The sequence below is a fragment of the Lissotriton helveticus genome, chromosome 3_1 (assembly GCF_964261635.1).
Source record: "Lissotriton helveticus chromosome 3_1, aLisHel1.1, whole genome shotgun sequence".
In the NCBI taxonomy this organism is placed as follows: domain Eukaryota; kingdom Metazoa; phylum Chordata; class Amphibia; order Caudata; family Salamandridae; genus Lissotriton; species Lissotriton helveticus.
Genome location: NC_136061.1, coordinates 1653113910 through 1653136651, shown reverse-complemented (window position 1 = coordinate 1653136651; position 22742 = coordinate 1653113910). Strand labels below are relative to the sequence as shown.

Below are 22742 nucleotides of genomic sequence, written 5' to 3'. Positions count from 1 at the left end.
ATCTGGCCCGGGGTCGCCCCCGGAAATGGCATAGAATTTCGGGTCCCTGGAACCGATATCGGGGTGACATATGTGTACCACCAGCAACTACTGTCATGGATGTTCCGCTTTCCCCCTGACCCCATGTTGACTCTGCTTTTTTCCCCTTTTCTCCTCCCCTCCCCCATTGCTGTATTATTTGTACTATTGTATGTTAAAGAGATTTTCCACCTCCGTACGAGATATGAACTCTGTATTTTGTATTCTTGCCTTGCTTGTTATTTTTTCAAATAAACAGAAATATAAAAAAAAAAACAGAAATAAAAAAAAAAAAAAAACTCACACCCATGGTTGAATGCCTCCTTTATCCCTGCTCATACCTGGTATAGGACCAGGCCCATCAGCCCCGCCTCCCCTTGTGAATTTCCCAGTGCTAAGCATTTCTGCTTTTATTAAATACAGTGAATTAACATTTCGAAAGTCAACATTTCAAAGAGAAGCTGAAAGATCACTCATGAAGCAAAACTTTCCTTCTGCATCTGCATGCCTTATCAACACACCATTCATTTTGATGAGCCTTTGATGTTTATTTTTGTTAATGTTATAATATTTTGTTTCTGTATTTTTTTTTGTGCTGCATCCAATTACATTCTTGCCTAAAGTATAGAGAAAACAATGAACAGTAGTGCGGGTACTAAAATGATGGCTCAGTGAGCTGAGGGTTGGACATCAGGAACAACATTTTAACAGTCAAAGTCATAGCTGTCCTGGTATGTTTCAGTAATACAAACAGTTAAATGTCTTTTGTATTCTACCTTATGGTACGATCGTGGACCCTCTCAGAATGTAGCTGTGTTTTTATTAACAGACTACCAGAGGCGCCATAATATGCAAAGTAGTATCAGCCTGTGACATGCGTTACAGGCTTAAATTCTCTTGTGCCCAAATGATGTCCTAGCTACGATTGCTTTATTAACCGTCTTGCTTATTTATTTATTTTATTTATTTATTCAAAGTTTTATATAGCGCGAACAAGATCCTTACAGATATCAGAGCGCTTCACAAAGACAGGGTAGGGGCAGTAGGAGTGAACAGAGATAATGGGAGTAGTATGGTAGTCAATAACATGGTGGGATAATAGTAACATACATAAAACATAACAATATACAATCAGGTAAACAAGTAATATAAGACGGTACAAGTCATTGATCCCACTATAGAGGTGCACCTTGGGTGTGTGGATGGCTTATACCAAAGTCTTAGTGAAGCGAGAACACTGAGTGGGGGCATCTGGAGAGTGAATCAACGTGTGTCATATATTGGTAGTGACAACATCAAGTTAGAGGTAAAGTGCCAATGGACAAGGTGAACAGTGATACAAAGCAATGCAGAGTCTCTGATACAGTACCACTCATGTTCAGGAGATCTTGGCCAGAAGGATGGTTTTCACCTCTTTCTTGAAGAGTGCAGTGGAGGAGATCAGCCTAGTTTCAGGCGGGAGCGCGTTCCAGATCCTGGGTGCCATTCCAGAGAAGGAGCGCTTGTATGTTTTCTCTTTCCGGAATCTACGCGGTTTCAGGAGTAGGTTTTTTGTACTTCTATTGGACCTCGAACCTCCTGAGATAGACAACTTTTGAGCGAGGTAGTTGGGTGCATTGTGGTGCACGGCCGCGTGTGTCATAACTGCAATTTTTAGCTGTATTCTGGCTTCAAAAGGCAGCCATTTTAGAGACTTTAAGTCTGGGGATATATGCGAATGTTTTCTTGAGCCAGTAATGAGTCTTGCTGCAGCGTTCAGGGAGGCTCTTAAGGGTTCAGTTGTGGATAGCGGGAGTCCGCTTAGGGCCACAATTCCGTAGTCTATTCGAGGGATGACTAGAGATTGTACAGCAGTTTGGAAGTCTTCGGCAGGGAGGAAAGGTTTAATTTTCCTCAATGTGTTGATTTGGAAATTAGCTGCTTTTGTGGCTTTGCTAACGTGCTGCTGCATGTTGAGCTTGGCGTCGAGTGTGATGCCTAGGGATTTCGCCGAGTCCACGATGGTAGGTTGGACATTGAGTGCTGTTAGGTTATTGAGCCATGTTTGGGTGATGGAAATTTTCGCCGGGGGTGAGATGAGTAGGAACTCGGTTTTCAGAGCATTTAGTTTGAGGTGATTATCTGCCAGCCAAGATTGAGTGTTAATAAGCGTGGAGTTCAGATGTTTGATATCTTCCGGGGATTGTAGCTTTCGGTAGAGTTGTGTGTCGTCGGCGTACATATGGAATTGGACATTGGAAGCTTGGAGCAAGGTGGCGAGCGGTTCCATGACGAGGTTGAACAGTGTGGGGGAGAGGGAGGATCCTTGTGGAACACCTAGATCTGCAGGCACAGGTGTGGATAGCACATTGTCGATCTTGAACTTCTGTGACCGATTGTGAAGGAAGGACAAGAACCATTTGAGAACAGTTCCCGATAGTCCCATTCTAGTGCTTAGCAGCTCCAGCAAGTTCTCATGTTTGACCGTGTCAAATGCTGACGAGAGGTCAAGAAGGATGAGGAGGCAGGACTCATTACGATCAAGAATTTGGAGGGCGTCATCAATTATGTGTGTCATAGCTGTTTCCGTGCTATGTTTCGCTCGGAAGCCTGATTGATGAGGGTTGAGGAGGTCAAATTGGTCAATGTGTTTAGTTAGTTGTAGTTGGACACATTTTTCCAGCAGTTTGGCCAGGGTGGGGATATTGGTGATGGGCCGGTAATTGTTTAGGTCAGACGGATCAGCTGTAGGTTTCTTGAGTATAGGCGTGACTTGCCCCACCTTGAGGGAGTCCGGAATGAGGCCTTGTTGCAGGGAGCTGTGGATGATTTTTGTCCGGAGAGGGAGAAGCAAGGGGATGAAGTATTTTACAGCATTAGCAGGTAGAGGGTCAGTGAGGTGATTAGAGGGCTTCAAGGTGCAGAGCAGTTTGCGTATTGCTTCTTCCGAGTAGGTATCGAAGTGCAGCCAAGATGCCTTGTTTTTAGGTTGAGTGTAAGACATTCTGGTGGCGTTGGGGAATCGACTTACATCCATGATGAGGTCATTTCTTATGTTGTCAGTCTTTAGTTTAAAGAAAGCAGAGAAGGCTTCACAGTGTGGGGTGTCGCTTGTTGTGCTGTTTGATTGTAGGGGTTGAGTCTTTGTTTGGGTCTTGATTAGTTCGAACAGCTTTCTTGGCCTGTTTTTTGCTTGGTCCAGCTGGCGGCTAAAGAAGTCCGCCTTTGTGCGCTTTATTTTCCTGAAGTAGGCGTTTCTCTTGTTCTTAAGCCTTTTGAGGTGTAGTGCTGAAGGGTCCGATCTCCAGGTGCGCTCTGCCATTCGCATAGAACGCCTGTCGTCATTGAGTGTATCATCATACCAGGGGTTAGAAGTTTTGGTGGAGACTCTCTTCAGTTGCAGTGGGGCGACTTCATTGACTACTGTGTTCATAGAGTCAAGGTAGTGGTCCATCAGTGATTGAACATCCGAGGCACCTGAAGGGGGAAGGAGGAGATTGCCAATGTGGGGAGGCAGGGTAGAGGGGTTAAGGTTCTTCAAGTCCCTTTTCCATGTTTTGGTTTTGATTGGTTGAACTGGGATAGGTTTAACTTTTTCATTGATAAAGAAGGTGATAATGTGGTGATCAGAACAGTCGCAGGGTTGAATCGCCTCCAGTTGTGTAGAGTTCTCTTTGGCAATGATGAGATTGAGTATCGAGCCTTTGTCGTGTGTTGATCTATCGCATATTTGGGTGAGGTCAAGCGCATTAAGGAAAGTTTTGAGGCTATTCACCACTGTGTCTTTCTGATCGTTCCAGTGGAGATTGAAGTCCCCCAGGTAGACTTGGGTTGTCTGCCGACCGGCATTGGAAGTGATCATGTCCATGAGTTGTTGGGTGAATATGAGATTGTCACCAGGCGGGTGATAGATGAGATGTAAAGCACAAGCTTGTTTGTAATCAAACTTGCATGAAAATGCACCATTTGCCCACTTAAAAAAAAAAAAAACAATCCCGGGGACTGGGACAACACCCCCTTATGATGATCGGGCGCGCTTGCTAAGCTCACGTGCCACAGGGTACTCATCCTAGACTTTTACACCTTACCATTTCCAAATGTCAGCAGCTGCCACTGCGCTACACTGAATGGAAAAGACCGAAAGAAAAAGTGCACCAGCACCGCAGCAGGGCAGGTCAAGTTGCGACGTAGGGGCCAGAGGGGGATGGTGCACTGTTACCTGGTATCGGCTCCTGGCTTTCTCCGAACCCCAAACTCCTCCAAAGTCGCCAGTCGCCAAGCCGCCTTCGCTTCTCGCTTCTCACCCCACACCTCTCTGCCCGCTCTGTTCTCTGTGCACCCTGCGGCTGCCTCACTACTTGCTCCACCTCCTCGCTCCATGCGTCCACATGCTTCCTGGAAACTCATCACCTGAATGTAAACTGATGATGCCATGATAGCCATTACGCAGCTTTTCATTTTTCTCCCCCCACTCATGCAGAAACTAGAAGCCTTCTGAAAGACCTAGTTTTAGAGAAAATCTTCAGAAATCGTGACAAAATACTATTAGGATTGTGGACATCTTGGAGGGTACAACGGCCTGTTCCCATAGAGTACATTGCAGTGTGGCTGAAGTTCTGGGCACCAGCAGGGGAGCCTTATCCCGATGATTTCTAGTAGAGATAGTCAGTTGATCACTAACTCTTCATCCAGCTCCTGGAGCCGATGATAGCTAGAATTTTAATTTCTCAGATAGAGACATGACACTTAAGACAGCATGTACAATGGGAAAGTGAAATGTGAATCGTCTCCTATCAGGATATTTTCCAGATTACACATTTAAAGTTCAGCACAATGAAAATCTTTCCACGAAGCTTAGAAGAAATTGAGGTAATGGCTATTCAAAATATGTTGCTCTTTCCAGCTCGTCTCAAGGTCATATTTAAGACACATCTCTATTTATTTACACTCAGAAAGAGTATGGGCTTGAAAAAAATAAGGCTAGACCTTTTAGGAGGGGAGGAATGGCTATCGATCTACGCAGATCATTTACTGCTCAATACTCCGGAGGCGTCATTGCGTAGACCGATAAAAGTATTTGATGTGCATCAGAATTTTTTTTTTAAAGTAACCAGGGCAATTGTGGTCTCCGAGGTCCCCCTACCCAGTTACACCCCGCCCAGCTCCTCCCCTTTTTTCTCTTCCTAATCTGCTTCCACACAGGTGAAGTGTACTACGCAGAGTCACAATTGCCTGAAAGGGGTTGACAGCTGGAATAATAAAGGGGATCGCCAATCCAGTGAATGTTACTGGGGTTGGTTTTATGTTGTGCTTGAAAAACTCTTAAATATTTATTTTTAAAAAAAAACTGTTATATAAATCTACCAATACCTTAATTGCAGTATGGACAACTATTGCTATACCGGAGGTTTTAACATCATATTGGTATAGCTGAATTATAAATATCAGATCAGTCAGATCATGATTTACGCTGGATTTTCTTCCATTGAGAAATAGATTCACACGATGCAACCTCAGCTGTAGGTTACAACAAGGCACATAGAGGTACTTCAGGGCTAGTTGACGACTGTATTTAATGTCTCTTCCTCATTTCATATTTTTTGAGAATGGTCTTTAAGGAATCAATATACTCTTTAATATAAAGAAAATCTCAGAGATAGAATAATTTTTTCTCTACAGAACCCTGCTTTTCTTCTCGGTCTTCATTCTACCCTTTTCCATTCTTTGTCTTCAATGTTTTTTTCTTCTCTCTCGTCTCTCTCTTCTCTATGTACCACTAAAGGCTAGGTGCCTTTTGGGGTGATTGTAAGAGGTAGAATCATCACATTGATAGCTCATGCCAAACTTCCCAATATCAGAGATGGTGCTGATGCTCTCAAAATGAGTAGCAAGCCAAATAGTTAGAGGGGATGTTGCTGTTGGTCTGGTTTAAGGTAGCATGACATCAGCAAGGGCCATGGGAGAGTTACCCAAATGACTCAACAAGGAAGGATACTCAGGGGTGTGCAGGCAGTGGACCTAGATAAGGAACATATTTTGAGGGTGAATTCACACTGGAGGCTTTTCTTTCGAGCAATCCCTTCCTCAATAGGCCTTGGAATATAAAGCTCTGACTGCTGCAAAGTGCCCAAGGAGAGTCCTCTCTGATATTCACACCCAAAATGTACAATTGATGGGCCTTGCTTTTCTGGTTCTGGAGAAATTGTCAGATGTTATTTCTCAGGACACTCTAGGGGTGACCCCTGTAATGTTTCTGTACCAACTCCGGGCCTATGATTTTTGGGGGCTCTGTCAGGAAATCTCACTATTCGTAAAACAGAACGTTGTTCAACGAGACATCAAAACTAGCATCTTGATTTAGAGTTTGTTGAATAGGTTACCCTGACTGATAGTCTGTCTGCCTTATTACAATCACCATATTATATAATGCACTTGTAATAAGGCAGACTAAATATCCTAAACGCTTGTGAAGGAGCAAGCCAACATTCAAACTCTGAATCAGGCCCTCATTGTTAACAGTATTATCATAGAACAATGGTCCTTGACAAGAGAGAATGTAACAACTGAATAATTATAGGCCACAATATGCACTATAATATGTAAGGTGTCCAGCCGGACCCTAGAATTTAATCAATGAAAATAATGCAAGACAATAACAGCACAACAATTATGAAGTGGGACACAAGCCTGTATCAAGCCTGTATAACTCATTGTTAACAGTGGCAGAAACCCTTTGGATGTCTTTTGAACACCTACGGAGCAGTAAACAATCTGGATAAGGTGACATATGGGAGTGAAACTACTACAGGGCAGGGGTGTGTGGATGAAAATAAATTCTACTTATTTTGGAAAGTATGCTTATCGCAGGATTTATACAGCAATGTCATGTTTCATGTTATGTGTAAGAGGATTGAAAGCATAATGTGGGACACCCTTCAAAAGTAATCTGAATCTTAAAGAAAAATCCAGTGCAGGAGAAATTTATTGTGATCTTTGTCAAGGTGCAATGGTTTATGAATGCTAAATCTGTTGTGAAGGTAAGACTACTGCTAACGGTGTGAAGCTCTGAATAGAATGGGGGTCTAGTGGCTAAACCGTTGGCCGTAGATCTGAGAGACCTAATGCACAAGTTACTTACCTTCGGTAACAATGTATCAGTACGAGACATTAGCTAGTGATAGATTCTTTACCTTAGAATTACCCCCAGGCGTCAGACTGGATCTGGAAAGTTATTGTCAGCAGTAACCCTGCGCGTCGGAAGGTGGCGTCGTGCGGCTCCGTGTCCAACGTAGACGTTGTGATCGCCGGGATTATGATGTCGCGGCAGCTACTTAGACGCCGTCCTCACGCGCCGACATCAGTTCTGTACATGACTTTCCGCGCCAGGAACGCAGAGCTATGCAAGATACTGACCACTGGTGCATTGAAACTAGGGCCCTGAAAGGGATGACCTTAACACTAGAAACGAGTTTGCAGAACGGGGAGGATTGGTGGGGTAGTAAGGAATCTATCAACTAACTAATGTCTCTTACAGATAGATCATTACCTAAGGTTAGTAACTTGTGCATCTGAAAGAGACACGTTAGTGATAGATTCCTTACCTTAGAATAGATACCCCAGCAATACCGACCCAGGTGGTGGGTCTGCGAACCAAGATCACACCAGAAAGTCACAGAGAACAGAACGGCCAAAGAAGCTGTCTCTCCGGACTTGGCTGTCAAGGCATAAATTCTTAGTAAAAGTGCGCAGCGAGGCCCACGTAGCTGCCTGACAGATGTCTTGCAGGGGGACACCACGTCCCAATGCAGTAGTAGCTGCTGTCGCCCTAGTAGAATGGGCGCGCAGCCCCACCGGAGGCTCCTTCTTAGCCAGAGAATAACAGGTTTTGATAAACAAGACGACCAAGCAGGAGATAGTCCTCTTGTGCACAGCCCGGCCTTTCTTGGCGCCTACATAGCCAACAAAGAGCTGGTCATCCACCCGGAACTGTTGTGTGCAATTCAGGTAAAATGAGAGCGCATGTTTTGGGTCCAGACGGTGGAGCCTCTCTTCCTCTCTGGAAGGGTGCGGAGGCGGAAAACAAGTGGGCAAGGTGATAGTTTACCCGATGTGGAAGGCAGTAACAACCTTCGGCAAGAAGGAAGGGCGAGTGCAAAGCACAACCTTTTCCGGATGAACCGACAGAAAAGGAAGTTTACAGGAAAGAGCCTGAAGCTCACTCACGTGCCTAGTGGAGGTGATGGCAACCAGGAAAGCAGTCTTTAAAGTCAGTAAACGAAGAGGACAGTTGTGAAGCGGCTCAAAAAGGAACACACATCAAATAAGTAAGAACTAGATTCAAGTCCCACTGTGGCATCACAAACGGAGTAGGAGGGAAAGTTGTGTAACGCCATTGAGAAATCTATTAACAGGGGACTTGAAAAGAGAGGGCTGATCAGGGAGCGTGAGAAAGGCTGAAATTGCAGAAAGGTAGCCCTTAATAGTGCTCAGACCAGAGCCCTGCTGGGCTAAAAGGAACAAAAGTACATCCAAAAGAGGGGCAGAAAGGGGATCCACAGCCTTTGCTGTGCACCATGCCACAAATTAGTTCCACCTGCAGGTGTATACCGATTTGGTGGAGGTACACCTGGCTGCCAGAATGACATCACAGACTTCAGGAGGCAAGTCAAATGGAATCAACTGTCGCCGCTCAATCTCCACGCAAGGAGGTGGAGGCTGGACAGGTTCGAGTGGAGGACCGTCCCCTGCTGCTTCTACAGAAGATCCTCCCGAAGAGGCAGTCTGATCGGGAGATCCACGCTCATACTGAGTAGCGCGGGATACCAAACTCTTCGAGCTCAGTACAGAGACACAAGAATGACTTGGGCCCGGTTGCACCTGATCTTCTTTAGCACTCTGGGCAGAAGTGGTATAGGCGGAAAGACGTACAACAGACCGCAACTCCACTCGCGATGAAAAGCATCGCCGAGCGAGCGCCGCCTTGGAAATTCCAATGCGCAGAACTGACACCTCCGAGTGAAGACGCCATTTGTGATCCATCATGCACCTGCGGCTGAGTTCTTCCGCCCTGGCGTTCAAAGAACCCACCAAATATTGAAGCACCAAGGAAATGCCTTGATGTTCCAGCCATGTCCAGAGACGCAGAGCCTCCTGACATAAGGTCCACGACCCCACCCTGCCTTGCTTGTTGTAGTACCACATGGTGGTGGTGTTGTCTGTGAACACCTGCACTACTCTCCCCTTGACAAAGGGAAGGAATGCCTTCAGTGCAAGTAGGATAGCCCGGAGCTCTAGAAAGTTGATATGGAGCCTGGACTCCGCTGGGGACCAGAGACCTCTGATCTCCCATGTGGCCACCCCATCCCAGGAGGGACGCATCCATCACCACTGTAATCTTCGGTTGGGGAATGGAGAAGGATCTGCCGCTGACCCAATGCTGGTTCGTGAGCCACCACTGCAATTGTTGTCCAGTGCCCTCCGAGATCTGGACGGACTCGGACAGGTTCCACTGATGCTGCGCCCCATGGAACTTCAGGTCCCACTGCAGAGCCTGCATATCCCATCTGGCACGATTGATCAGCACAATGCAGGAGGCTATGAGGCCCAGCAGCCTCAAGATAATCCTGACCGAAACCCAGGACAAGGGCTGAAAGATCAGAATCATAGCCCGAATGTCCCGGACTCCCTTTTCGGGAGGATAGTCCCGAAACTGTGCCGTGTCCAGAACTGCTGCGATGAAGAGGAGCTTCTGAGAGGGGATCAGATGTGACTTCAGCACGTTGATGGAGAACCCCAGCAAATGCAGGAGGTCGGCTGTAGTCTGGAGGTGGGAGACGACTGCCTGGGGCAAGCCCGCCTTCAACTACCAGTCATTGAGATAGGGGAAGACTGAAACCCCTGATCTGCGCAGATGAGCTGCAGCCACCGCAATCACTTTCGTGAACACCCGAGGGGCGCTGGTAAGGCTGAAAGGGAGCACAGTGAACTTAAAGTGCTCGTGGCCTACGGTGTACCCTAGGTAACGCCGATGGGCCGGCAGGATGGGGATATGAAAGTAAGCGTCCTGCAAGTCTAAGGCTACCATCCAGTCTTGCGGGTCTAGGGCAGACAAGACCTGTGCAAATGTGAGCATCTTGAACTACTCCTTCCGGAGGAAGCGGTTGACGTTCCAAAGGTCTAAGACAGGACGCAGGCCCTTGTCCTTCTTTGGAACCAGGAAGTTGTGGGAATATCAACCACAACCCACTTCTGGCGTCGCAATGCGTCTGATGGCCCTCTTGGCCAAGAGGGCCGCAACTTCCTGCTGGAGAAGTGGCAAGTGATTCCCCCCACATGCGACGGTACTGAGGTGGCATGGCTGAAGGGGTAGTCTCGAAGGGGAGAGAATAGCCCCTTCGGACTATCTGTAAAACGCACCTGTCTGAAGTAATGGTGCACCAGTGGGGGAGGTGATGGCGAATCCTGCCGCCCACTGGCATTTGGTGGGCCTGAAAGACCGGACTAGGAAGGTTTGGAGGCAGTGGTGGCAGGGGAGGTGGTGGACTGACCCGCCTGCGGACCCTGTGACCCACCTCGGCAAGTCTAACGTCCTCACCTGCGCTGAGACTGTTGATGCGCAGGCCTGTGGCTCTAAAAAAAAACAAAAAAAAAAACGTGTTTGAGCGTCTCTTCCTTGACCGCGAAAGGCAGAAGCCGAAGGAATGCGCGTGACCGACAGGCCTAAGGACTTAGCCGTAGCTCGCGAGTCCTTAAAGCGCTCCAACGCACTATCCGCCTTGTTGCCAAAAAGGCGAGTGCCATCAAAGGGCATGTCCATCAGAGTAATCTGGACATCCCCTGAAAAGCCAGTCGTCCTCAGCCAGGCGTGACGGTGCAGCGCCAGTTTCGTGAAATTGCTCTGCCAAGCCAGTTGGCGGGGTCAAGGCCACAACGAATCGTGAACTTGATTGCATCACTCCCCTTAGCAATAGCTTGAATGAGCATTGTCCGGGCCTCCTCCGGACACTGAGGCAGCATCTGTGCCACCGTATCCCACACAGAGTGGGAATAACGGCCCAAGAGACATGCAGTGTTCACAGACCGCAACCATGAACTGGCGGAAGAGAAAATATTCTTCCCAAACTGCTCCAGTTTCTTTGATTCCCTGTCCGGAGGTGCAGAAGGGAATGCGCTCGGGGATGCAGAGGCTTGGACAACCAAGCTCTCAGAGGTAGGATGTTGGGAGAGGAAAATGGGGTCACCCGGGGCCGGGCGATGTCGTCGGGCCACGTTTCTATCCACAAGAGCCCCTGTATTGGGCCTGGACCAGGTGCCCAAAAGAACGTCTGTCAGTGCATCATTAAAGGGCAGCAGCAGCTCCGCAGAGGAAGCCGCTGGCCAAAGCACTTCTGTTAGGAGGTTAGTTCTAACGGCCACTGTAGTAAGCACGAGGTGGAGAGCCTCAGCTGCCTTACGCAACACCACTGAATAAGTACCAACCACCTCCGTAGCCACGGTAGAAGGAGACAGTGCGCCAGGTTCTGGAACGAAATCCAGATCACCTGTGTCCTACAATTCCTCTGACCAGTCCGGGTCTAACTCGCATTGGGTTGCGAGAGGGTCTTCAGACCCCTCCCAGTCCTCGTTGTCCTCCAAAAACTGCGGAGGAAATAGAAAGTCCCCATCAGCAGCTGAATCAGCATTGGTCGACACCGGTCCGGCACTGTCTCCATGTCTGGGTGAAAGCTGGGAGTCCGGTCGACGCCACCGGTGCCTAAGGCGTGGGTGGAGGTCGTATGAGGTCAACCGCCATCCGCTCCGCAGGGATCCAGGCATGGATCCACGGGGGGGGTCGCGGTGCAGTGGCTGAAGCGGTCAGCGACGACGGGGCTGGAGCCGGCGAGGACCCCTAGTCGGGCCCGAGGTGCCCGAAGGCGCACCGGCGGGGTCAGACGGGCCAAAGAGGAGGCCATAGCAGACAGGAAGTCCTGCAGCTGGGCCGGAGTCGCCGACGGTCCCGGGAAAGGCACGTAGGCCGTCGGCAACTGCGTAGGCTCGACCGGAGCCGCAGGGGTGGCCCCACCCGCACCCTCAGCCATGTCGCACGACAGGCTAGGGGTAGGCGAAGAGCGACGACGCTTCTTTGACTTCTTTTACTTCGTCTTACCTGACCCAAGTGCGAAGACTTCGTCGAACGATGGTGGCGGCTCCGCCACCGGTCCCTCGACCTCCCACGGGACCGAGACCTTGAACGGCACGGAGCCAACTCCCGGGCCTCAAGCAACTTTCGGGACTGCTCCCGCAAAGTTTTCTGAACCATGGCTCGGCAGTCGGGGCATGACGTGGGGTCGTGGTCGCGCCCTAGACAGAAGAGGCACTCGCGGTGCGAATATGTCACCAACATCATGCGCGGACAAGCCCAGCAAGACTTGAAACCGGGCATCCCTATACACCAGGAGTCAAAGAGACAAAAAGACCCAAAAAACTCAGCCAGAAATTGACTAGGGGTACCGCTCTCTCCCGATCTACACTTGCTGGCACGGAAAAAGAAAGAACTGACGTCAGCGCGCGAGGGCGGCATCTAAGTAGTAGCTGCGACATCATCCCGGTGATCACGACACCTACGACGGACATGGAGCCTTACAACGTCACCTTCCGACTGTTACTGAAAACTTTCCGGATCCAGTCTGATGCCTGGGGGTAATTCTAAGGTAAGGAATCTATCACTAACGTGTCTCTTTCAGATCCTGGCTTACTTAAATGACGTAAACCTGGGCAAATCACAATCTTTCTGTTGCTCAGTTAACTAATCTACCCAATATCAGACCCCATTATCAAACTTTGCATAGAAAGTGCACGTATACATTAATTGTGAAAGATCTACAGGATTTCCTGACTGCATGTCAGCTCTAGGTGTGTGCACACATTTAGTTCTCTCAGGCTAAAAATCCCCAACAAAATCAACTGCAAGCCTTTGTAGTGTGGCCAAGGATCAAAGAATTGAGCTACAGAAGTATTAAAGTTACCAATAATGATATGCAGATCATTACCGTTATATTATCCGTATCTGTTGGATGCAGCATAAAGTGAACTTCCTGAAGGTTCCGGAAATTCTTTTTCTTACTCGATTTGATGACTTGCGCAAACATCGAAGCAGCAACTATAGGTTTAGGAAAACCTAAATTTCCAGTTCCAATTGCTGGGAAAGTAATTGATTTGAAATGCTTACTTTCAGTGCGCTTCAAGCATTCTTTGATAAGGTCTCGGAGTTCCTACAAGAAACAAATGACGCACTATTAGGAATATTTCTGTAAAGGTTATCGGCATACATCTGAAATGGTTACTAAGAATTATATATAGCTGCAAATCTATGACTCTTACTTTTATTAACATTGCCTACAAAATGCGCTCCATTGGTTGCTTCTATCTGCTATCTTGTTGCCCACCTACACACGTTTTGTTATTTTACTCATTCTTTCACTTGATGAAGCAGCTAAGATATCCCTGAGACATGAAAGATTCTGGATTAATCAACATTTTTCAAAGACAAAAGGCAGAACATAGGATTAGCAGACAGTATTTTGCATTATCCTCTAGCTTCTAAATTTCTCGTTTACACTAGAAGGCTGAACCAACAATGGGTCTAAGACCATTTTGGAGAACTGAGAACATGGAATCTCATTGATCATAGGTACTCAGAAAAAAAAATCGTTTACCTACAATTTTGGATACCAGTGTTCTGCTGCTAGGGCAGCTAATTAAAATTGTGAACACCCTCAATATTGCAACAAAGCATAAACGCGCGAAACTAGAGTGAGAAAAGGAGAACAAGGCAGAGTCAGCCTTCTTGGGGGCGTTTTCAAGTTATGTTATGTTATATATAGGGCTCCTGGTTTTCCGTTTAAACGGATTTTTACATATAAATACAGACGGAAAACAATTTTTCCTTTGTCTGTATTTATATGTAAAAACGGGAAAATACTAGGAAATAGCCGTGCTTTAGCCCAAAGTTGCCATGCACCTGTTCCTTTTGTTGCCGCCCCAGCCCTTCTTTTGAACTCAGCATCTGTTGACAAGTCTCTTTCTGTGGCCTCAGGGGACAGATTAATGTCCCATGGGGCTCAAAGAGCACACAGAGTCGCACACAGCCGCACAAGTACTTCAGAGGTCTTTAAAAGACCATTTATTTAGTAACGAGGCTTTGTTGTGTTTTCTCACCCCTTCACTTCATAGCGTCCCTGCATCTCCGCTCTGCATATTGCTGGGAGAATCAGGCCCCCTCCCCCCCCTGAAATTCTTCTTAGCGCACACCCCGCAAAACAAAGGATTCTTGGCAGGGCACATTAGCGAGCCATCAATGAGGTGTTACACATGCAGCGCCAAAGGAAGGCAACCTGTGTCATCAATCTCCATAAAAAGGGGAATAGGCCACTGTTGGAAATGGGACCCCTGGCTGGCCAGGGCTTGCGCCAAAGTCAGTCAGAGACCACCACTTCCAAGTCAGGGCAAGGGAGTTACACGCCAAGATAACCCCTGCTCACCCTCTAGGTAACGTGGCGCGAGCAGCAAGGCTAAACTCGGAGGCGATGTAAGTTAAGTATTTGCGCACGCACCCCAGCAACAACACCCAAAGGCCCACCACAAAGGAAACTCCACACAAGGTTATATAAAAATAGCCTTTGTATTACACCAAAACACATTAGATAAAACACACACTTTACAATGTGCCAGAGGCACGGGCAGAATTTACAGGGGATATTACAAGACAGGGCCACCTGGACCACTGTCAGGAATCAGCACTTTTAGAAGTAACCATACAATACTTGTAGGCCTAGAACTTAGAACATAGCCTATCAGACAGTACCTTCCATCCTGGTTGCACGGGATAATGCGAGTGACCTCCTTAGTAGGCTTGAGCGGGCGACCCAGCGAAGCGGCGCGGCTCAGGGGAGAGCGGCGCTGCTCGAGGCTTGGACGGGCTGCCGGCACGGTACAAGCGTTTCTCTGGGGCGACCAATGTGTGCGGCTCAGAAGAGGAGGGGGAGGCAGGATGCGGGCGACCCAGCGAAGCGGCGCGGCTCAGGGGAGAGCGGCGCTGCTCGAGGCTTGGACGGGCTGCCGGCACGAGCTGCCGAGGGGAACGAGCGAGGCACACTTCAGCGAGGCCCCAGGGGCCAAGGGAGATCAGACAAGTCCCAGCAATTTGGCAGGGAAGGCACCATAGAGTCCACTGGTCATGGGACTCTGGTCAGGGGGCAAGCTCAGTATCAAGCCCTTGGGATCACTTATAACAGAAGATCACTGTAACACAAAATAGGACATAAAGCACAAAACCAGTACCCACTGGTAACTGGTAAGTCCCCCCTACGCAATCCTAACCACCCTAGGAACAGGTCACACAGGGAAGCAGGACCTTACTAGCACCACCTGCACTAGCAAGAACAACCACCTCAGTATCACAATACAAGTAGGGGCATAGACCTGGGGACAAAACACATGATGCAGAACCTACATTCAGCGGTGTAAGGAACAGGGCACATAATGTATCAACAACACATTCAGAGGTGCAGAACACAGGGTGCGCAAAACATACTACACATTGTACATTTCCTAACACCCAAAAGCAATAGGACATAGATCATAACAGCATCTAAACCTTTAGCGCAGAACTCACAAAGTCCAGGTTGCGCCACTGCGCCAGAACCTAAACGTAGCAGCTGCCCACTACTTGCTGGGCAGCTGAGGGACAGAACAGGGGGCCTAAACGCTGCAGCTGGCACTAAGTGCTGCACAGCTGGGGAAAGGCCAGGGATGAAGGAGTGCGCCTCACTCCTAAAGTCCAGAACATGTCCCTAGAAAAGAAAGGCCTACGCGGTGCAGCTGCCCACTACTTGCTGGGCAGCTGGAAACAGAACTGCGACAGGGCTCTTACTAGCCCTCTGGGACAAAGATGCGCCAAGACGTGGGAGCCCTCTAGGCTCTTGAAGAACTGGGCCCCTTGGAGCACTCTGGCTCCACCACCACAAATGCTGCGCAGCTGGGAGCCTACTAGGCACAAACACTTGCCCATCGTTGGAGCCCTCTGGCTCTAGAATCACATTCATGTGTCCCCTGGAGCACTCTGGCTCCTCCAAGAAAGAACTCTCCCCCAACAATGGAGCCCTCTGGCTCTATGAAGAATGGGGCCAAAAACAGGTGGGAGCCACTCGGGCTCTAGGGATCACTCTGCCCCTGGAGACAGATATGGCCACATCGTGGGAGCGGCCCGCTATCATGTGGGGCCGCTCAAAGAACAATCAGGACAGCCCCGAGGCCCCTCTCCTTACCGGGCTCCGGGCGTCCATTCTCTCTGTGTCCCCTCACTGGGGGCAGCGCAGGACTTCGCCTCTGGGGCTCCCCTCACTCCTGGGAGCCCCAACACGAAACATCCGGCTCCAGGAGGGGAGGGGGGGGCATCTTCACCCGGTCCCCCATCTCGGGACCGGGGCTTGGAAAGTGGAACCCTTAAGGCTCCGGGCTCCTCTTCTCCGGCCGGGCGCCCTGGCCAATTAGAGCACGGCGGCGGGCGGGACTTCCTCCGGCAAACCGGAAGTCCCGCCTACAGTCAGGCGCGATGCCGCCTGACTTCCTGGTTTTGCCCGCGGCTGCGGCGGTGACTTCTCGGGGCCATAGCGAGGGGTGGCACCCTCGAAATACAACTTAAATAGCGGGGTGGCACCCGCTAGGGCTCTGACAAGCGGGGTGGCACCCGTGCATGAACACCATGAAAATCGGGCAAAAGCAAAAAATGAAGCGCTCCGAGCGCTAGGGAACTACACAGCGCCCTCAAGCGCTATAAGGCAATAAAAGCGCTCCTTGCGCTAGGAGGGGAAAGAAAGGACTTTCAGGCGCTTGGAGGGTAAAATACAGCGCTCCCAAGCGCTATGGCAACCAAAAGTCCAGCAACAGTGCCTCTGGCATCCAGGAGCTGGGCAGGGCAAAGAAGCCCCACAAGTCCAGAGACAAGCACAGCAGAGAAAAGTCCTCCAGGGCATCAAGGCAGGGCAGAAAGACCCCAGAGGGAGAAGGCATCCAGGGGCTGGGCAGGGCCCAGGGAGGCAAGCCTTCCCCTGGGCCCAAGCAGCAACACGCCCCTGGTAGTTTCAAGTTGGCAAACAAGAACATTTTTCAAGAGGTCACAGCCTCTTTTTATACAGACAAATCCTTTGTCTAAGGGCAGGGTGGGGGCGGAACCAGTCGCAGCTGGTTCTTGAGTACTCTTGATGGCCCAACCACCCATTTCATTCACTGGGGAGGCTAGGGTCATCAGTCACACCACAGGGGGGCGGAGCCAGCATTGTGTGGGGAAAACCCAGCCCATCCAGGACACAGGTACACTCCTCCCACACATCACTCATGCTAATCTCACACTCACCACCGGGCAGACCCATCCAGACTTCCTGGAGCCTGGCATGCCAGCCAGCTCCAGCCAATCACGCTCCAGCACCCTCACTGCACACATATCTCAATGTCCAGAAGTAGCACTTCCCTTCTAGACACATACATGCTGCATACACCATCTCGCAGCATTCACTCCCCCGAGTTCACACATACCAAACTTGACCATGCACACCTCACGCATCAGGAACTACCAGGGACACAGACATTCCCCATGCATTCCTATGGGAGGGCAGGCCAATCTCACACACGCACTCAGGGAGAGCACGCACTTTACACTGCGCCACAGTGTCAAAGTGCGCAAAGACCAGAAATCACTACACTTCAAGGCAAAAAAGTTCAGGGGTGAACCTGCCACAAGGCCCAAGTCCAACACAACCCCCTTCCAGCCAAAACGCAGGGTAGGCCAATCACCACTGTGATGGACTTCCCTGCTTGGGGCGATAGAACACGGACGCGGGCCCGCACTGCAGGGACACCCTCCGGTTCGACGCCACGTTGATCCATAAGACAAGCCCATACTTTAAAAAAAACAGGCCCAACTAGGCTACCCCACTGGTACTCCTTAGCTGTCCACGGCTAGGACCAGGCCCTAGGCCACCTAGATACCACTGGTCCTTGCCAATCCACAGAGTGGGGGGTAGTAACCCCTGGCCTACACCAGCCATTCTCCACTCCCTTTCTCAGTGTAGTTCCAAACTACCACTGATCCTTCAACCTAGGGTCCGCACCCTCAGGCTGACCAGAGGTCACGGGCAAGAATGCCCCACCCTACCTCTACTTCTGAAGCACCCTCCAGAACACAACTCTCCCACCAGTTTAGGACCTGACTTCCTCAGCAGCCGTGACCACAGTCAGACCAGCACAAGAACGGTGTAGTAAGGCGTTGCACTTTGCGGGTTGCCAGATGCGGCGCAGGCGGCGGCTCGCGGACCGCGTCGAGACGGGGACGGCGAGCGGCATAGACTGCGCGGCCGAAGGCGGACGCGGCTCAGTGCGGTGCCTTCAGGACACCAGGCTGGTCATGACCGAGTCACAGCTCCCTTAACTGGTTTACCACCTGGGATTCAAATTCACCGGATGCACAGGGGTCAGACTCCCTCTGACCCCCTTCCAGAGTTCTGCACCCTCCCACTGTAGAACAGGGTCCCTCCACTTAAGGTAGGCCCCACCTGCTCTCAGGGTAGTACCACAACCCTCAGCCAAGAACCCTAAAGATCCCCGCTAGGCCTGTACCACCCCTTCTGGGAAACACAGGGTCTCTTCACTTAAGATGAGCCCCACCTGTGTTCACAGGGGTACCCCTAGAAGACAAACCGGCCAGGATACTGGCTACAGTCACCCTGCCGTCCAGGACAGGCAACACCTGAACCTGGCTCCCTAACCTAGGGACGCTACCCTTTGGTTAGATGCCTGGCGCACCAGGACTTCTACAAGTTGGAAACAAAAATCTAAGACTTTCTCTCCTCCTTCCGCAGCAAGGCAACCACTGCAGCTTACCCGGTTCCTTCTCTTCAGGCAGGAGTTCCCTCTTGTAACTTCAGGACACTACATACAGTTGCCCTTACGTCCAGATCCGGAAACACCGGCTACTGGCTCCCCAACCGAGGGACGTACCCTTTGGTCAGATGCCTGGCGCACCAGGACTTCCTTGAGGGTGACACATAACTAATGTGTCGTGTACAAGTCTGCCTGACACTCAGGACAGAAGTGGCATCACCATGGTTACTCCCTGGCGACACAACCCTTCTGGTTGGCCCCTGACCCACTGGTTCTTCCACTGGGGAACCTATCCCCCTCGCACCCCTCCATCTGGACTTCTGCACCCTCCCAACTGGAGTGGTACTGCCAGACACCAGAACTACTGGAACCCTGGTTACAGAGGTTCCACGTTCTCCAGACACTCTGGAAGATCCTCCTCAAATGACCTATTGGTACAGCCTAGGCCCCCGACCTGATGTTCCCTTCAGAAACATTCCAGGCTCTGACACTGGGTTTCGGGCACCTGGAGACATGCAGTCCCACCCACTCCTTCTCCTCTTGAGACAGGACGTGAGCCCCTACACCGAGACCTAGCTGGGCTACACTGAACCTCTTCCACCACGCTGGGCTGGAAGACACCTCAGACACTCCTTTTGGAATCACTCCATCCCCTATGCCTCTCTCCTCCCAGAACATTACCAACTCTAAAATTCTGTCTCTCAACAGACCACAGAAATCAAAAAGCAGGCTCCACTATCTGCAGACGTTCTTGGGAAAAGTTCAACACACAGGACTTTAGGTATCTGAACAAAACAAGCATTCAGCAAGCTCCCCATCCAGAGAACTTACAAACACGTCCAGTGCCACACACCATTCATCCACACACACCCCTCCCCAGACTGGTAAGGCAGTTTCTACCACCCCTGACTTCTCAACCTGACCACACTTGACACAGGTACCATTACTCCAGGGCAGGGACGGGGGACACATGCATTGGACACACTTATGCTGCCACCACTGGATCCCACCCTTCTGGTGAATCCAGAAAACACACTGCACTTAGGGGGATGATCTACCCTCCCGAGCTAGGGACACCTAACTCAAAGTGCACAAGAAACACATTTCCACAGAAATGACATTTTCAGCAAACAAACAATAATCCCCAAAATGTTTTTATCTAAAATGCAGAGTTTTGTGGTGCAGCCAGCCGCTACTGTGGTACAACGCAAACACAAATCCTTATCCTCACCGCTTGCCGCCAATGTTGGAAATGGGACCCCTGGCTGGCCAGGGCTTGCGCCAAAGTCAGTCAGAGACCACCACTTCCAAGTCAGGGCAAGGGAGTTACACGCCAAGATAACCCCTGCTCACCCTCTAGGTAACGTGGCGCGAGCAGCAAGGCTAAACTCGGAGGCGATGTAAGTTAAGTATTTGCGCACGCACCCCAGCAACAACACCCAAAGGCCCACCACAAAGGAAACTCCACACAAGGTTATATAAAAATAGCCTTTGTATTACACCAAAACACATGAGATAAAACACACACTTTACAATGTGCCAGAGGCACGGGCAGAATTTACAGGGGATATTACAAGACAGGGCCACCTGGACCACTGTCAGGAATCAGCACTTTTAGAAGTAACCATACAATACTTGTAGGCCTAGAACTTAGAACATAGCCTATCAGACAGTACCTTCCATCCTGGTTGCACGGGATAATGCGAGTGACCTCCTTAGTAAGCTTGAGCGGGCGACCCAGCGAAGCGGCGCGGCTCAGGGGAGAGCGGCGCTGCTCGAGGCTTGGACGGGCTGCCGGCACGGTACAAGCGTTTCTCTGGGGCGACCAATGTGTGCGGCTCAGAAGAGGAGGGGGAGGCAGGATGCGGGCGACCCAGCGAAGCGGCGCGGCTCAGGGGAGAGCGGCGCTGCTCGAGGCTTGGACGGGCTGCCGGCACGAGCTGCCGAGGGGAACGAGCGAGGCACACTTCAGCGAGGCCCCAGGGGCCAAGGGAGATCAGACAAGTCCCAGCAATTTGGCAGGGAAGGCACCATAGAGTCCACTGGTCCTGGGACTCTGGTCAGGGGGCAAGCTCAGTATCAAGCCCTTGGGATCACTTATAACAGAAGATCACTGTAACACAAAATAGGACATAAAGCACAAAACCAGTACCCACTGGTAACTGGTAAGTCCCCCCTACGCAATCCTAACCACCCTAGGAACAGGTCACGCAGGGAACCAGGACCTTACTAGCACCACCTGCACTAGCAAGAACAACCACCTCAGTATCACAATACAAGTAGGGGCATAGACCTGGGGACAAAACACATGATGCAGAACCTACATTCAGCGATGTAAGGAACAGGGCACATAATGTATCAACAACACATTCAGAGATGCAGAACACAGGGTGCGCAAAACATACTACACATTGTACATTTCCTAACACCCAAAAGCAATAGGACATAGATCATAACAGCATCTAAACCTTTAGCGCAGAACTCACAAAGTCCAGGTTGCGCCACTGCGCCAGAACCTAAACGCAGCAGCTGCCCACTACTTGCTGGGCAGTTGAGGGACAGAACAGGGGGCCTAAACGCTGCAGCTGGCACTAAGTGCTGCGCAGCTGGGGAAAGGCCAGGGATGAAGGAGTGCGCCTCACTCCTAAAGTCCAGAACATGTCCCTAGAAAAGAAAGGCCTACGCGGTGCAGCTGCCCACTACTTGCTGGGCAGCTGGAAACAGAACTGCGACAGGGCTCTTACTAGCCCTCTGGGACAAAGATGCGCCAAGACGTGGGAGCCCTCTAGGCTCTTGAAGAACTGGGCCCCTTGGAGCACTCTGGCTCCACCACCACAAATGCTGCGCAGCTGGGAGCCTACTAGGCACAAACACTTGCCCATCGTTGGAGCCCTCTGGCTCTAGAATCACATTCATGTGTCCCCTGGAGCACTCTGGCTCCTCCAAGAAAGAACTCTCCCCCAACAATGGAGCCCTCTGGCTCTATGAAGAATGGGGCCAAAAACAGGTGGGAGCCACTCGGGCTCTAGGGATCACTCTGCCCCTGGAGACAGATATGGCCACATCGTGGAAGCGGCCCGCTATCATGTGGGGCCGCTCAAAGAACAATCAGGACAGCCCCGAGGCCCCTCTCCTTACCGGGCTCCGGGCGTCCATTCTCTTTGTGTCCCCTCACTGGGGGCAGCGCAGGACTTCGCCTCTGGGGCTCCCCTCACTCCTGGGAGCCCCAACACGAAACATCCGGCTCCAGGAGGGGAGGGGGGGGCATCTTCACCCGGTCCCCCATCTCGGGACCGGGGCTTGGAAAGTGGAACCCTTAAGGCTCCGGGCTCCTCTTCTCCGGCCGGGCGCCCTGGCCAATTAGAGCACGGCGGCGGGCGGGACTTCCTCCGGCAAACCGGAAGTCCCGCCTACAGTCAGGCGCGATGCCGCCTGACTTCCTGGTTTTGCCCGCGGCTGCGGCGGTGACTTCTCGGGGCCATAGCGAGGGGTGGCACCCTCGAAATACAACTTAAATAGCGGGGTGGCACCCGCTAGGGCTCTGACAAGCGGGGTGGCACCCGTGCATGAACACCATGAAAATCGGGCAAAAGCAAAAAATGAAGCGCTCCGAGCGCTAGGGAACTACACAGCGCCCTCAAGCGCTATAAGGCAATAAAAGCGCTCCTTGCGCTAGGAGGGGAAAGAAAGGACTTTCAGGCGCTTGGAGGGTAAAATACAGCGCTCCCAAGCGCTATGGCAACCAAAAGTCCAGCAACAGTCCCTCTGGCATCCAGGAGCTGGGCAGGGCAAAGAAGCCCCACAAGTCCAGAGACAAGCACAGCAGAGAA

General features: G+C 50.6%; 1 protein-coding gene across 1 annotated transcript in view; it reads right to left on the bottom strand.

Moving 5' to 3' along the window:
- Positions 1-22742, bottom strand: part of LOC144823688 (protein mono-ADP-ribosyltransferase PARP14-like) — a 924605-nt gene that overhangs the window by 526410 nt on the left and 375453 nt on the right. Inside the window, exon 9 of the mRNA XM_078682423.1 lies at positions 13026-13247. Coding sequence (XP_078538549.1) covers positions 13026-13247 — 222 coding nt within the window. The remainder of the gene's footprint in view (positions 1-13025; positions 13248-22742) is intronic.